The sequence below is a fragment of the Sebastes fasciatus genome, chromosome 5, assembly GCF_043250625.1.
Source record: "Sebastes fasciatus isolate fSebFas1 chromosome 5, fSebFas1.pri, whole genome shotgun sequence".
NCBI lineage: Eukaryota > Metazoa > Chordata > Actinopteri > Perciformes > Sebastidae > Sebastes > Sebastes fasciatus.
The window spans coordinates 8,215,170-8,231,768 of NC_133799.1; the positions used below are offsets into that span (position 1 = coordinate 8,215,170).

General features: G+C 40.4%; 1 protein-coding gene across 6 annotated transcripts in view; it reads left to right on the forward strand.

The window, feature by feature from the left end:
* pde4ba (phosphodiesterase 4B, cAMP-specific a) overlaps positions 1-16,599 on the forward strand; it is a 205,618-nt gene that overhangs the window by 158,086 nt on the left and 30,933 nt on the right. Inside the window, exon 1 of one of the 6 annotated variants that reach the window (XM_074634892.1) lies at positions 8,425-8,468. The exons of the other annotated variants lie outside the window; for them this stretch is intronic. Coding sequence (XP_074490993.1) covers positions 8,429-8,468 — 40 coding nt within the window. The 5' untranslated portion in view covers positions 8,425-8,428. Of the gene's footprint in view, positions 1-8,424; positions 8,469-16,599 lie in introns of those variants that run through there. 6 annotated transcript variants of the gene reach the window in all.

Consider the following 16,599-nt stretch of genomic DNA (forward strand, 5'->3'; position numbering starts at 1 on the left):
GGCTTGGCAGGTGCATTGTGGACGCATGTTTGTGTGCTGATGTGTACAAATGGCATAACAGAAGTTGTGAATGCATGTAAAGAAAGAGGGTGTGAGTGTTACCTGAATGTAAATCGATCAAGTTTGTTGTGCGTGTTTTCTTGTCACACAGACACCTTTCTGTCAGTGGAAGGAAGAACATGCTGGGAAGGATTGTGACACTAATGAGGAAACAGGCCACTGTGACAACAGCGACTTCCTCATACACACACACACACATATAGACGTACACACTCCCCCAGGTGTTTAGACAAACCAGTTCATCAATCTTTCTCATGGGACAAATAAGTTCCTTTGGCATGACAGGCAGACAAAGAGCAGACATGGGCTGACCTGCGTCACAAACCCCAGCATGAAAGCACTGTTATTACTCCATTCACAACTCATCTATGACCTCGCTGCGTGGTTTCACACATTGGGTCGTAAACCCGGCTTTACACAAGCATTCTTGATAGAGATCTGCTTTTCTGGTTTACATTAATGTTAAACAAACTCGTTTAAACAAGGTGCCAGTTTGCAGTGAACACAAATGTCACCTAGATATTACATTATTATGAGGTTGACATTTGTCTTTTTCTTTGGTGAAATGTCTCAACAATGTTTGGATGGATTGTTATGAAATTTGGTACACACTTTAATGTCCCCCTCAGGATGAATTGTAATAACTTTGCTGAAGCCCTGACTTTTCATGTAGCTTTGGTTCATGACCAAATACCTACAAAACTAATGACATTCCCATCAGACTCAACTGTACTTTGTGTTCAGTGCTTAATGTTAGCAAATATTACTGCCTCACAGAGCAGCTAGCGTGGCTGTAGACTCTTAGTCTCGTTAGGTTTCAGTGCACAGTATGTTGCATAGAAAGTTGTTGAAATTAATTTTAACTTCTTTAAATCCATCGGGTTGGTGATTTTTGTTTAGGGGTCTCCCTTCAACAGCTGTCTTTTTTTAAATTTCTTTAACTTAAACCTGCAGTAGGCAGCATGTTTTTGGCATCATTGGGCAAAAATTCCATAATAACTTTTCAGCATATTGTAATTCAAGTGTTCTGAGAGAAAACTAGACTTCTGCACCTCCTCATGGCTCTGTTATCAGACTTTGAAAAATCTAGCCCGTGAGGGGAGACTTTGACCAATCACAGGTCATTTCAGAGAGAGAGAGAGCATTTCTATTGGCTGTGCTCTGGTTGGTGGGCGGTGCTTAGTATTTCCTCAACTGATCTCAACATGGCTGCCGGGTCACAAACTTTCTCATTTTACAGCTAAACAGTACACTACAAGATGTTTCTGAAAACATTTGAGGCAAGAAATAGGCATTACAGTAACAGAATATTGATTCATATTTGATCAGCTCTGCCTAGTTTGACCGTTTGATCAGAGTTTGCAAGTGATTGACAGCTGCTCAGAGACGGCAGGCTCCAGCTCAGCTCTGACTGTTTTTTTTCCTCCGTTCTGTCAAATCTTGCAGATGCCATTAGGAGCACCAGAGGACACAGAGGCACATCATTTTTTTTCAGCTTACCTGTCTCATGCACTACTGTCAGGATATAGTGCCCGTTCTATAGAAATTACTTTTTTTTAAACTATATTTGCTCCAATTCTGCCCACTGCTGCTTTAACTTTAGACTTAAGGGGAAATCCAGTGAAGTCATATTTAGGTTTTACTTCCTTTTTGCAATGAAATCATTGTACAGTGTATTACTGAGATAATAGATCTACTTTTTTATGCCTCCACACCGGAGACAGCCATGGCCGGAGACATTATGTTTTGGGGTTGTCCGTCTGTCCGTCCCATTTTTGTGAACGTGATATCTCAGGAACGCCTGGAGGTAATTTCTTCAAATTTGACATAAACGTTCACTTGGACTCAAGGATGAACTGATTAGGTTTTGATGGTCAAAGGTCACTGTGACCTCACAAACCACTTTTTTTTGCCATAACTCAAGAACTCACATGTTAATTATTAGATTATTAGATTATTAAAATTAGTTGAGAATAGTTTAATTACATAATAATAACATGCTAATAAACGAGGAACCAGGGAAAGTAGCCTACTTAGGCTGTCAGGTTCATTGTCAGTCAGACGTATAGTACAGATCAGCACATACAGTACAGTACAAAATGTGCATGATGTTGACCTACTGCTCGCTTTTTAATACCTGTGTAAACACTTCATAGCCACGGTTTAAACCAGCTGACGGTCTTAGTGGTGTATCTTGTGTTGTGCAAGGTGTTCTGCTGGTCACATGAAAACATCTTTTGTACTACAGTGTATCAACAGAGGAATCAGTGTAGAGAGAGGAGTCTGTTCCTCGGCGATTGCAGATAAGACTGTTTACCTTCAGCCTCTCTCTCTGAGAAAAAGACAGACCTCCACTGTTTGCTCTACACTACAATGTGTATATTTTGTCCATGAAGCAGTTCTTGATGTCTGTCTGTGTGTGTACAGTATGTGTCAGTAGATCCTCATCAGTCACACTCTTCTCAACAAACAGAGCTCTGCAAAGCTGCTTGTTATCGTCTCTTTTCCGTTTAGTGTCTTGTGTGTGACGAGGTGACATAATGGCATAATGAGGCTATCGACTTGATCAAACAAAGCTTTGTGTTTGTTCATTTCTCCCTCCCTGACTGAAGATGCAAAACAGCAAAGCAGTTTATTGTGTTGACACTTGTATAATTATTAATTTGACAAATAAGATTTGGGTCACGTTCTGGTTCATAACCACAACATATTTTCCTTTTTAATTCAGCATCAAACTATTTTGTTGATTGTTTAGTGATGACACTATCATATCATACTACTACTTTAAGAAGCCTTAAAGGGGGTGACCTCTGGCTCACCTGGTAGAGCGTGCGCCCCATGTAGGCTGAGTCCTTACTGCAGCGGCCTGGGTTCGATTCCAACCCATGGCCCTTTTCATTCAGAGATGCCTTTCCTTTTCCCGTCATGATATGAATGTGCACACAGTAACAAGCCTCAGGTGTCCAGCCGGAAAAATGCTTGTCCTGTGTCAGTTTTTGGTTTAAAACAAAATGTGTATCTAGTTCCCTTCTCCAAACATTCATATTTTAGTGTATGGCTTGTTATCGTTTCATTAAATGGTAGGTGTCAGTCTGCCTGTGTCTTCACAGTGAACACTGTATCTCATTTAGGAAGGGGACAGCTCATTATGAGTACACTGCTGTTTCAGAGATGCTTGACCTCGGGTCATGTATTATCCTCTTCAGCTCTCCATTGATTGCTCATCTCTCATTCTCACACGCTCTCTATAAGGTGTGTTTATGCTCAAATAGACACTTTGTGTTTTGTGTGTTCCCCTCACAGATTAGAGTTTTGATTCAGGGAAATTATCCACTCATAGATGTGTCCTCAGATAACTCCTCTATGCACTGTGGCACAGTGCTGCACAGAGCAGGACTAGTGGCACCGAGTAGATTGTGTAGTGTACAGTGAACATTATTATTTTGACCCTATAAGTGCCAAAAACACACTTTCTGAATTGAATAGTGGATTACTCTTGGTTCCAAAAGAATCTGGTGCAGGCTGAATGCCTTTATTTCTTTCAATCTGGCTCTCAGGCCTTCCTGCACGTTATTCCCACTGATCACAGAACAGCCAACAACTTCTGCTGACTTTCAGTCAGGATGACAAACTGAGAATGATAATGTCAGTTGTATTAATACTGTTATTGTTATTATTTATATAGTTAATAGCAGATATTCACATGAGTAGATTTGTTCTGTAGGATGAATTGTATTTCTAAAGAATCTCATCTGCTTCGGAATAAAACTGTAACTTGATGCTTTCATACAATATTTAGATTTAAAAAAGAGCACAGAAATTGCCAAACTAAATGAGTGCTGCTTCTTTTAAACTATGGTTGTCTAATTTCCAATTAATAAAACTGAAGCTCATCTTCTGTCAGAAGTAAGTTCCTCTAACCACTTGGCCTTGACATAAATGCATGAGGCTGTCATTGTCAAATTGGGATGCGGTACACGCCCAGACAATACTGCCCACTGACAAACATTATTTGAAAATTATTTTCCTGCAACCGATCATGGCAATATCTTTGACACAAACTTGTTTGTCGGGATAGTCAGACCACTTTCATGTATCCCTAAACCCTCTTTTTGTCTTTATCTATTTATCTATCTATTATTCTTGATTGATTGTTTACGTGTGAAGGTTTATACAGAAGCAAAGGCAGAAGAACTCTAGCGTGATGTTGTCATAACGCCACAAAAGAGAGGAGGTCGGGGTTGATGGTTGGGTCAGTAGAGTGTGGGACTTTGACACGAGAGACCGCTGTTGGCATCCCGTTTCCTACCATGATCAATGCTTTTCACCATAACCACGATCATCTAACCTTAACCTAGTAACTTTTTTAACCCCAAACATGATAGTTCCCCTGACTTTAACCAAGTACTTTTTGTACCTAAGCCCAATCAAACCTTAACTATAGCAGTGGCTGATCAGAAAACAGTTGTAAGAATCATTTTAAGCCATTATCATTTATTTGAAATGGTTTTACCTTACTTTAACGCAATGACCTATTTTGTGCTTAGTTTGAAGGACTTGTTTTTCATTGACGTCTTGACCAGTAAAATATTTATGCAGTGAATATTTATGCCTGAGAAAGAAAAAAGACATGACAAAAGAGTTGGCTACATTACTTTCATTTCCATTCCTAATAATCCTTCCGAGCAGCCACACTGCCTGTCCAAACATTATTACCATCACCTCCAGCATGTGTCACCCAGAGAGAAATACCCTGGAAACATGACCAGAGTACAGAAGAAGAGCGGGAACTACAGCCCAGTATTAAACCACAACAGCCATCAAAGTGTCCCCCCTCTCTCTCTCTCTACGATGACTATTCCCTGCCAATGACACTGACTCGCTACTTTGAAATGTAATGTGAATGCAACCCAGGCTACTTTGACAAATGCACGTCCCACTGTGTGTTCACATCCACAAGTGTGTGTTTACGGAATCCTTGTTTGCCCACATTGCATCATCAGGTGAAGTCGTGAGTGTACCTGTATGTAAGTGAGAGCCTGCCATCAGTTTGTGTGTGTGTGTGTGTGTGTGTGTGTGTGTGTGTGTGTGTGTGTGTGTGTGTGTGTGTGTGTGTGTGTGTGTGTGTGTGTGTGTGTGTGTGAGACAGATGTGGGTAGCTGTATGTTTGCTCTCAGAGAGGAGGTGAGGAATATCACGTCCCTCCTCAAAACCGCCTGCTCTCCCGCTCTGCTCAGATCTAACCGTTGTTTATACGTTCTGACTCCTGGAGACAAGCTGACGTCATTGATAATATTTTCTACCGGAGCTTCTGTATCATACAGGTTACAGTAAGCGTGTGTCTGTGAATGTGTAACCGTGTAAACTCGCCTCAATATCAGTCCTCTTACTCACAGCTTACGGTAGGTTATATCACCAGTCTGTCAGTGGAGAGAAAAAGAGGCTTGTTTTTACTGGTTGTGGAGACCAGGCTGTAAATACAATCTGATTTAAAGTTGATTTTTCAATCTCAACCATATAGCAAACTTTCTGAACGTTTGCTATCTGGGATGCTACATGTGGACATGCTAAATGGTACATAACATGTTAACATCCAGTAGATAATAGAGGAACAGTTCAAGAGTTTGGGAAATATGCTTATTTGTTTTATTTCCAAGAGTGAATTATAAAGCAGGATATCAGTCATGTGTGTGTTAAGTGCAAAGCTGTAGTCAGGATGTGTTTAGGCTAGTTTAGCACATAAAGACTGGAGACAGGGTGGAAACCGTAACGCCCGGGCCACACAGGGAACGTCAGCAGCGCTTGGCAACTGCCTCCCTGAACCGCTGCGTATCTCACGCGTGGGGAGTCCACACCGGCAGCGTTTCTGCTGCTGCCAGCCCTTTCTTTCTACATTGAGTTTGCCTTTCAATAATGGCCATTTCATTTCATTATGACTGTCATTTATATTTATTTTAGACAGAAAAGGGTTAAGAAGCGTGTGCTCATTTGTAAATAATAGTAATAATCCACAGTTAAAAGATGGTACTGTGGTGGCAGTTTCTGTTAAAACAAGACACAAACCAACGTAACAACTTGTCTTTCAGTGAATTTAATAAAAAGGCATACATTAATAACTAAAACATCTGCAGATGGACTCACGAGCACAGCCACCTGTTGTGGACTGTGGCAAGTGAGCCCCGAATACAAAGAGTAGTCAGTATTTATACATTTAAAGCATAACATGAAGATAAGTGCAAAGAAGAAAAGAAGAGAAGGATAGAAAGTGTATCAATGCGTCAGCACACAGCAGACAACAGAGCATCACAAGACATAACAAGTATTTCAGCAATCTGTTGTTTGCAGTTACAGAGAACTAAAATGTCAGGTCACTGTCTTATGGTGACGAAGTTGAACATGTGAGGCCCTGAGATTATCTAAAGGTACAGTGTTAAACTGCAGATATGAAAATTGCCATTACAGTACTTTATTCATTCATGGAGCTGTGCAAGTCACTGCATCTCCTACAACACTGTCCTGTAAATATTTCAGAATAAAAGCCTTGTGTTAAAGAATTAAGGAATTCTGTCCACAGAAAAAAATGTTTGAAGGCTTTTATTTTTAAATGAAAGCGAAGTGTTTCATCTGATCTGATCATCGGATGTCTTGTTTTATCTAACCAACAGTCCAAAATCCAAGAATGTTCTGTTTACAATCCTATAATACAGAGAAAACAGTGTTTAATCAAACATAGTTGCCGATTCATTTTCTGTTGAAACTGTTGAATGTATTGATTAATCGACTACTTGTTGTAGCGCTGAAGGAAATGCTATGTTAAATCTCTTCAAAGTCAGCAGGCTACTGGAGGCAGAGAGTGAAAACCAATCCAAAGACAATCCTGCCCAGCATCTTAACATGGGTTTGGTTTGGTGGAAGGCGTCTGTTGGCAAACCCAGAGGAATGGCATCCCTCCCAAAACAGAAGTTTTTGTTTTTCAGCCCTAATATTCAACTGAAAGGGTTACGCAAGTTTCTTAAAAATAATACTCTCTTCTGTCCTTTGCTCCTTTCCAGGAATTTGGTTCTTAGTCGTTTCTTTGTAGTTGGTGATTGATGTGCTGGCTGCTGCTCAGACTCTGAGAGAGAGAGAGAGAGAATTTGTTGCATAAGATCTTAGCTCATTACCACATTGTGATGGAAAGACACGCTTATATGTCAATGCCACTCCTGAGCTCTCTTTGTCCTTTGGACCTCTCTGTTAGCTTTGCTCTTGTTAGTGGTATGGGGCTTTGCTTGCATTGCTTTTATTGATTTTGACAGTTGCATGAGATTATTTTTATGTAAATAAACTGATGGTACTGAATGTGCCTTACCGACATTGGAGAGTATGGAAATGTCCTATGTAAAGTTGTTGGCAGTCTCTGTTTACTATCGTTACATCAGATGTGAAAGTAAATGAAATGGGCCTGCATTTATGATCTCCTTACCCTTTTATAAGTTTCACACCTGGCGCTTTACACTTGATGTCTCTGTCAGTTTGGCTCACCATTCAACCAGATGTTGTGACATCCTCGGTCAGAAAGGGTGAAGCAAGTAAAATAGTTTGTGGAACAACTTCTCCTCCATATATTTACCATAGACTAATATTTCCGGAAGAAAAAAAAGATATCTGATGGCTGTGGTTGGTTGTTCCTCGTCTCACGGCATGCGGTGCGTTCCAAAAGTTGAACTATTTTTAGCCCTCGTAGCCCAAAAAGAAGGCGTTTGGGAACGCTTGCTCGCCGCGACAGCATCGCTCTCGCGTTTGAGGTCGCCTGCCGCGCATCAACATTGACAACAATAAATTTGAGCGTGTAAAAGATGCGGCATATATACGGCCCATTAATCATGTGTAACTTGGTTGCCTGGAAACATCTTTTGTCTGATCCAATCCAAAGCAAGTAAACATGGAGTTACTGTAGCATCACAAGCTGTAACATAAATTACAAAATACAAATTTGAGGGGCCAAACAATGTATTAAACATAATTGCCAATCCTCTGTTAATGTAGACTGTTTTCTCAATATCTGCACACGTGGAAAACTGGTTTTCCGGGTTAATGATAATCATGTAGTTTAGAATGAGAGGGAAATATCGGATTGTGCTAACCTAACTGGCATTATTTGGTTATTTAGTAAAGACGTTTGGTAATTGTTTTGTAATTTGGAAGGAACATGAGCAGTCAGCTGATCATATAGGTTTTAAACAACCCCCTGAATTACGAGCGCACTCACTTTTGCTTTTACCTCAAAATAAAGTATTTTAGATAGTCTTGCTAATCTGTTAGTTTGTTAACAACCTGTCTGACTGCTTATGTTTGTTGCCTTATTGTCTTGGACTTTCTTAGAGCGATGCCGCCGTGGTCCTACGTAGATCTTACAAATTACTCTGGTGAGTACAATGTTAGAATCAACTTGTAATAAACAGAAATTTTCCTTTAGAACTATCTCCGCATATGTGCTTATATTATGCATGTTGCTACAAACGGGGTTGTATTTATGTATGTGTGAGGGTGTGTCTGTAGACAGCCGTGTTGTCTCAAATAAGACATAGAAATGTGCCAGCATTAGGTCACATTTCACCGTCCCTCTGCCCTCAAACTCTTAAGTGTCAGTCAGGTGCCCAAAGAGGGTTAAAGAGGGTTGGAGGTTTCCATACAGAGTGGCAGACATCTGAAGGGTTTCAGAATAGCTGGCTCAAGCATCCAATCTACTTGGGTCTCTCAAGAAGGAGTATATTTCCAAAAAGTGACCATCGCATGCAATGTCTTATAAAAGACAGACATAAGCTTCTGTTGTGGTAGTGGTGAGTTTGTGGTTTAATTGAAAGTAATCCCGGTGTTGAAACGTGGCCAGAAACGACAAGCTTGGCCCGCTTTACTGCACACGTCTCCTGTGTCATAAAGAAGCTGCAGTGCCACGTATTTACCCTACTCAAAGCTCTCTATACTCGCTGGCACAGACTCACCGTGGCTCCCAGCCAGGGGAGATCCAGAACTGAGTTTTGGGAAAACACCCACTTGTGTGTGTGTGTGTGTGTGTGTGTGTGTGTGTGTGTGTGTGTGTGTGTGTGTGTGTTTATGCTTGTATATGTAGAGGGTTCGTTGAGTCATTATATATTATCAGTTATTCCACTTCACATTTCTGCTTGTTGATTTGGTTCTTTATCAGTTCAAGTGAAACGTAATACTCATCAATAAGATTAACATAATTCTTTAATATGTTGATGGAATTCTCTTGAAATGTCAGGTCTGTTGCGGTTTCCAGCTTGTACACAAACCTTCCAGCAGTCGCTCTGTGTCCTCTCTGTGAGATTGGTTGACTCAATTCGAGGCCAACGACAAACGTAAAGACCGCAAATGTCACCTCAGGTCATGACTTTTATAAAAAAAAACAGATCAGAGATCAGGCGTTGATTAAATTCAACTTCCTGTCTTGGTTTATACCTGCTTTGCAAGATGACAAATTAAGCTTCATGACCATCACATGAAACTAAAAAATATCTAAAATAGATTTATCCTAGAACAATTAAAATATTAATACTGTAGATTTATCAGGATCTTAATAGTGTCTTTGTGATTTTGGGTAGTTGAGCTAATTTGTTTTTTGTTTTTTTAAGCATGTTGTTAGTTTATTGCAAATGCTTTATCACGTTTGATGTAACAGCTATCTTGCAAAAACAAATAGTTTTGACTATATAAAGTGTTTTTTGGCACGGCTACCTTTTCCTCACTTCTGTAAGAGTAAATCAAGTTTATCAGTCAGTCAGCAGCCAGTCAGTCTTATCCCGTCATGATGTCATTCAACCTCTGGAAAACAATCCTTTCACATCTGGTGTCAGGAGCAAACAGTCTGAGTCTTCAAGGGGCTCACTCCTGGAGAGGGGCTGGACTGAGCAGGACCACAAATTGCCAAATTTTGCTTAAAAATATCCATGAAATATGTTTATTATGTACAGGTCATTAAAGTTTGTGCTTGTTTGTTTTGCTAGTTAGTTAATGTTGACCATGTGTTTCTAAGAAATCTGCAGTCACTTACAAAAGAAACCACTTGGTTTCTATCCCATATGTGTGGTGCAACTCTGTTATTGATTATTTTCTCAATTGATTATTTACTTGGTCTACAAAATGTCAAAAAGGTGACAAATGCTCATAACAATTTCTGAAAGTCCAGAGTGACACCTTAAAATCACTTGTTTTGTCCAACCAACAGTCCGAAACCCAAAAAATATCAAATTCGCAATAGAGAAAGAAATAGCAAATCTTTGTATTTGAGGAGCTGGAACCAGAAAAAGTTTAACATGTTTTGACTTTAAAAGTTAATCTTATAAAAGCAGTTGCTGATTAATAACTTTTCCATTGACTGATGTGTCAACTCTAAATACTGTATATATCAGGCTTATTCAATTGACGGCCTGTGGGCCGAATCCGGCTCTTTAACAACCCCAAAACGGCTCTGTGATCATTTATTAATATGAAGAAAAAAAATAATAATAATAATGATTTCTTCCAATAAGAGAGTTTATTCCCGATCATCAATGTTACTACTCACGCTATTGAGACTGTTAAAGGCAATATCATTGTGTTTTTATTTGAATAACCTGCTAACATCACACCAAGTTTATGGGGGTTACATTGTTTGATTATTAGAAGATCATCATTTTATTAGTAGGCTAATTAGCCCATTCCTTAGTTATGTCTTGTTAAGCACAGAAATACTTATTTTGCTAAAAAAGTTTTAACACAGGCTGTTTAAGCAGAGGGAATTTAGGAGAGTCAAATGTGTTTTCACATTTTAATTCCTAGCCTTGCAGATCAGATAGTAGATGTAAATGTCTGGCACTTCACTATTTTTCTAAAAAAGTAATTGAATAGACTTGGTTTATGTGTTTGAGTGTATTCATTTGTAGTCAACACACTGAAAAGCATTCACACTATAGTGCCACCAACACACACGTCACTTCACACAAAATCAGTGTCACTTCCCTCTTTCAGTAAAAGAGAATAGCTCTTCATAGAAAGGGGTCTAATTGGTTTTCTTCTTCCTTTTTTACTTATATAAACTATAAACACATATACACTTCCTGCTAATAGGAGCTCTTTCCCCTTGAATGAGTTAAAGTTTCGAAGGTCTGCACCAAAGTAATATTTCAGTCTCTGTTAGCAAATATGCAACAAATTTCCAAAGACTAGTCAATCTGTCACTCGCATTTGTGACAAGTGAAGGGCTAGCAAATGAGTACCATGTGGTGTTGTGTTATTTCAGCCCGACACGACCCCATTCCAGTTGTTGTTTTGTTATTTTGTTTTACTGGAGTCCAATTCCATGTCGGGTTTTAGCTGCGGCCTGCCGCAGAGAGAGAGTGCAGGTTCAGAAAGCTGGAAGCATGCACTCTGCAAGTATTTGAATTATGCCATTGACGTCAGCACAGTCATAAAGTAGACGGCTGCCCTTCCCCTGAAGTATTCCCTTGCCAGCAGGCCTGTTCAGCTCAGCGCAGATGGATTCAAACGCTCTCTGCTTCACAGACCGGCTCTTTTGTTTGGGTATTTGGGAAGCATTTGGACCCCCCCCCCCCCCCCCCCCCCCCCCCCCCCTCCCCTCCCGTTCCCCGCCAAAAAAACACCACTACTACCGCGCCCTCTTTGTGGGACAGGACAGAAAGCCGCCTTTTCAAAATGAATTCAACAATAAAATACCCCCACTTCAATTTAAATCCTTCTGATTATTATCAACAAAGAAACAAAACATGCAATCCATGGTTTGGGTATCATTACTCTGTGGTAACGTGGCTGATTTTTTGGCAGAGAGAGGATCCAGATATCTCTTTTTTTTTAAAACCGCTGTTGGGCCGTGAATGCCACATGCCTGTTTAGATGTTACTTGGGGGGAACTTGTATTTAATCTTGATGCAATCAGGAAGTTTCATGTTGCCAATATGGACTAACACAATCAATCTTGTTTTGCCTGCTCACCAGTGCCAATAATCTTTATTGGCTCAATTTGATTTTGTTATGTGGTCCGGGATACACACACACACACACACACACACATGTACGCAGATGTACACTGACACACCATGCTTACCCATCATGGGGAGGCATGCTGTTCGAGGTCGTTTGAGGTTTGTCTCAGCTGGTCTTCATATGTTACTGGAGACACTGATCCTTCGTTGCACGCAAACCCCTTCGTCATAGAACCCCTCTGGTGCCTTCATCGAGCCCGCTGCGTCCCGACCTGGACCAGTCTGGCTTGGCTCCGTTTCAAGGCCTCCACACTAAATACGATCAAGATAATGTTAATAAGATAGTCGTGTTTTTCTTGGCAACAGTTCAACAACAGCTGGAAAAGTGTTGGGACCCAAATGAGTTCTTGCTTGGCCTCGATAAACTGTTATTCAAGTATCAAAGCCAAGAAACCGAAGAAGCGTGACACGTAAACTGAGCTTGTCTAGTTACATTGACCTCAGCACTCTGAGGTTGTTTACTTCCTCATTATTAGAAATCAAAACCTGTAAAAGGGATCTTAGTCCTGGTTTAGAAACCTCACAGAAGCTGCTGCACCTTCCATATTTTCAAGATGTAAAATAACTAAGCTGATGTCACCTGCAACTAAAAGTTTGGCAGCCTTAATACCTGATTTGTCTCATTTATAACAACGTGGACCATTCAAATGTAACAAAGGCCAGCTTTATACTTCATCCATAAGAGACTCCTTGTTTACGTCTCCTTGGGAAAAACATTAAAACTGTCCTGTGTGTCTGTCTCTCCTGGACCCCCCTGCTCTTTGACCTGTCTTGTGACATGTATGACATGAGAGGATCCCACTGTGTGTCATGGGAACAAATCCATCCATTATCTGTAACCGCTTATCCTATTCAGGGTTGCTGGGGGGCTGGAGCCGATCCCAGCTGACATTGGGCGGAGGCGGGCTACACCCTGGACAGGTCGCCAGACTATCACTGGGTTGACACATAGAAACAGACAACCATTCACAGACACTCACATTCACACCTACGTACGGGCAATTTAGAGTCAACAATTCACCTAACCTGCATGTCTTTGAACTGTGGGATTGAACCTGCGACCCTCTTGCTGTGAGGCGGCAGTGCTAACCACTGCACCTGTGCTAACTATGAGGTAACATGTTCCATCTAACAATCCAGTACTCAGAAATCCTAAAATTAAGTAATTCATACATTGTAAGTTCAGCTTAGTTTCTTTGGTAAGATGAGACCTCATCTTCTCAATGTCAAGTCACCATATTACTACAGATTCATATCCCATTTATTCACCCTAAATATCCCTTACCACTCTCTCCTTATGGCGGCACTGTTTTTTTACTCTAATTTTGTGGATCTCGCTATCTAAAGGAATAGTTTGACATAAGGGGGAATAAGCGTATTCACTTTCTTACCGAAATTAAGATGAGAAGGTCAATATGACTTAAACTTTGGTGGTATCAATCTTCTCATCTAATCTTCGGCAAGAAAGCGAATAAATCTTTCCCCAAATGTCACTACTCCTTTAAGGGATCAGTTCACCCAAATGATAAAACAAAAACATATTACACCTTTTTTACACCTTTTCTCACGTACCTCTAGTGGTACCTAGCCATGAAGATACCTTTGGTTTACTGATTTTCATCTCTGAGATTTCTGCCACTACTTCATTACAACGGAAGAGAGTGGAATTGACCCTTCGCTAAGTCCCGCCCCTCGAACGCAGACTGGCCAATCATAGCATAGCATCGGCCAGCTCTGACCAGGGTCTGACAACTATACGGTGCTGCTCCATAGACTCTCACGCAATCGTTACAGATTTTCTTCATTTTCAGGCTGGTTTTGAGGATTTGAGGATTTCGGGGCGTAGTGAAGGTCAGTTTTGTTTGTGGGGCTCAAAACATTAAAGTCCTGCATTTAAATACATTAATGGCTACATCTCTCTAGATAATCCCCAGACTTAACCATGAAGTCACCATTATATTGGTGTCAAGTAGTTCCAGTGTTTGTGGAATATCCAGAGAAACAGAAACACAGTTTCTGGGAAGAGATGTTTTCAATGCTTCGACTGCCATAAATTAAATTCCCTTCACTTCAATTTTGCTGACAGAAATCTCAGAAATGGATATCTAAAAATCTGGGCAAATAAAAATAAAAACTGATTAAATACCACTATGTAAGTGAGAAAATATGCTGTTTTTTGTTTGTAATTTGGTTTAATTGACCCTTTACCATAGGCCATTCTGTTTAGGGAGCTTGTCAGAAAATCAATGAAATACAGAGAAATTACTACATTATTCATAAAAATTGAGTTTGACTCAATTTGTGATCAAACTTTTTCCTCTGACTTCGAAGCTGAGTCGGATCCAGCCGCAGCAGCTGCATGTCGGCCTGTTCAGATTATGCAAAAGTTTTCCTGATGATTTTAGAAATCTGTCCTCACCCCTGACATCAGATCCACCCCCGCACAAACAGTACACCTCTGTCATCGTAACTCTAGACGGCACTTTGAAATCTAAAGAAAAAAAAGCATCAACAACAGCGACAGAAGTTTGGCTAACTGGGTTCATGGCTCCTCTGATCCATGCTAATCAACTCGAGGGGCAAATGCCAGTCAGCGTGACAATGAGGCCCATTCAGCCCAGTCAGTACTGTTACTCCCAATGTGGGAGTTCAACTCAGGTAACACAGACAAAGCCTGGTCTGTTGCTGCATGTTTGTGTGTATGTGTGTACACATGTTTGAGTGTATAGAAGCTGAGAGTTAGAGAGAGAGACACTGTGGTGAGAAGGAGGGAAGGGGGGTAAAAGAATATGTGAGAGTTTATGAAAGCAGGAGTCAAAACAGATGGAGAGAGTGCAGCTCAAGGACAGGACGGTGTTAACACTCACAGGTCCACAGAGTTACTGATAGGACGGGCAAACAGCCTCATTGACATCTGCCTGTTTTATCAGAGAGAGTGAGAGAGACGTAGAAACAAAACATAAGATTTTGACATCAGAACATGTCGCCCAGTCAGATAGCAGTGAATACTGTACGTGAGACCGAGGCAGACGCCTCGTGCCTCGGTGAACGTTCAGACCCTGTGATGTCAGACTGTCTCCGAGCTCAGATCAGTCTGCTCATTAAGCTCCTCACATTCACCTCCCACATGCATAAATCACTTTGTATGTCTCTGTGTTCATGTGTGAATCATGTGTATGTGTGCAAGAAGTATCCATGGTCTAATGTGCAAGGCATGACTTTGCGGGAAAAACATTTTTTCTCCAGTTAAGCCATTTAATACAAGATAGATCACAGTTAAAACTTGACATAATAGGCCTTTATGTTACTGAAGCCCTGTTTGGGCTGGATTAATATCTAGTACTAAAATATTTGCCCTTCAGTATCTAAATGCATCATTAACGATGCCATTTTAGCCTTTGCTAAGAATTGTTCCACAGAAGTCCAATTCTTCACTATCATTCTCATTCACTGAAAATGTGAAGGCCTTTTGTGCTCAATTAATTAGTCAATGGGCACAAAATTAACCAGCAACTATTTTGATAATAAATGAATCGTTTACGTCATGTTTTTCGAGCATAAATGGCAATTCATTAGTTCTACTTTTTCAATTGTTATAATTATGTGCTTTTCTGTGTTTTTATGTCATTGTTAATTTTGTTTCTTTGTTTTTTGGACTGTTGGTGGGATAAAACTAAACATGTCAAGTAGAGCTGCAACGATTAATCAATTAGTTGTCAACTATTAAATTAATTGGCAACTATTTTGATAATCGTTTAATCGGTTTGAGTCATTTTTTTAATTTTTAAAGTCAAAATTCTCTGATTCCAGCTTCTTAAATTAATGAAAAATCACCCAAAGAAGAATAAGGCCTGTTCAATGGGGCTTAAGATTCACATCCAAAATTGTGTGGGCTTACATCTTCATGAACTCCTGTACTATCTGAAATAAAATTCTCACAACCTGAGAACTTAAATTGTTCTCCCTCCACCTGGACTTTGACAGTTTGATCAACACAGCAGAGACTTTTTTACTGTTATTCCAAGGATCCTGCAAGGGATCTGATATCACTGTGTCCACCCTTTGGGAGTTGTTGCATGCTACTTGGATTTATGGCTTTCCGTGTTGCATTCCCACTGAGTTCTATAGTAAATCAGACAGGAATGTGTACGTGTACACTATGTTATGGAAAGGCCAGGGAACACTGCGTCCAAGGAGAGCAAGATCCGTAAGGAGGTCTGACAGACACAGAAGCAACACACATGTATGGTTATTACACGTGTCCCAGTCAAAGCACTTTTTGTTCCAAGTTTTGCGGTCAGAACTGATTTTATTACAGCTTAAATGCAAGCAGAAGAGCTACAAGTCAGACTATACGTCACATGAATGTGCCCCCTGTTGCTATACCAGAAACAACAAGTTTACAACACCAAGATCACAAGCCCACCTGCAAACCTTCCTGCTGTGTGCCCATAAAAATGCATCACAATTTCAATTCGTCTCCATTTTCAGATTTTCT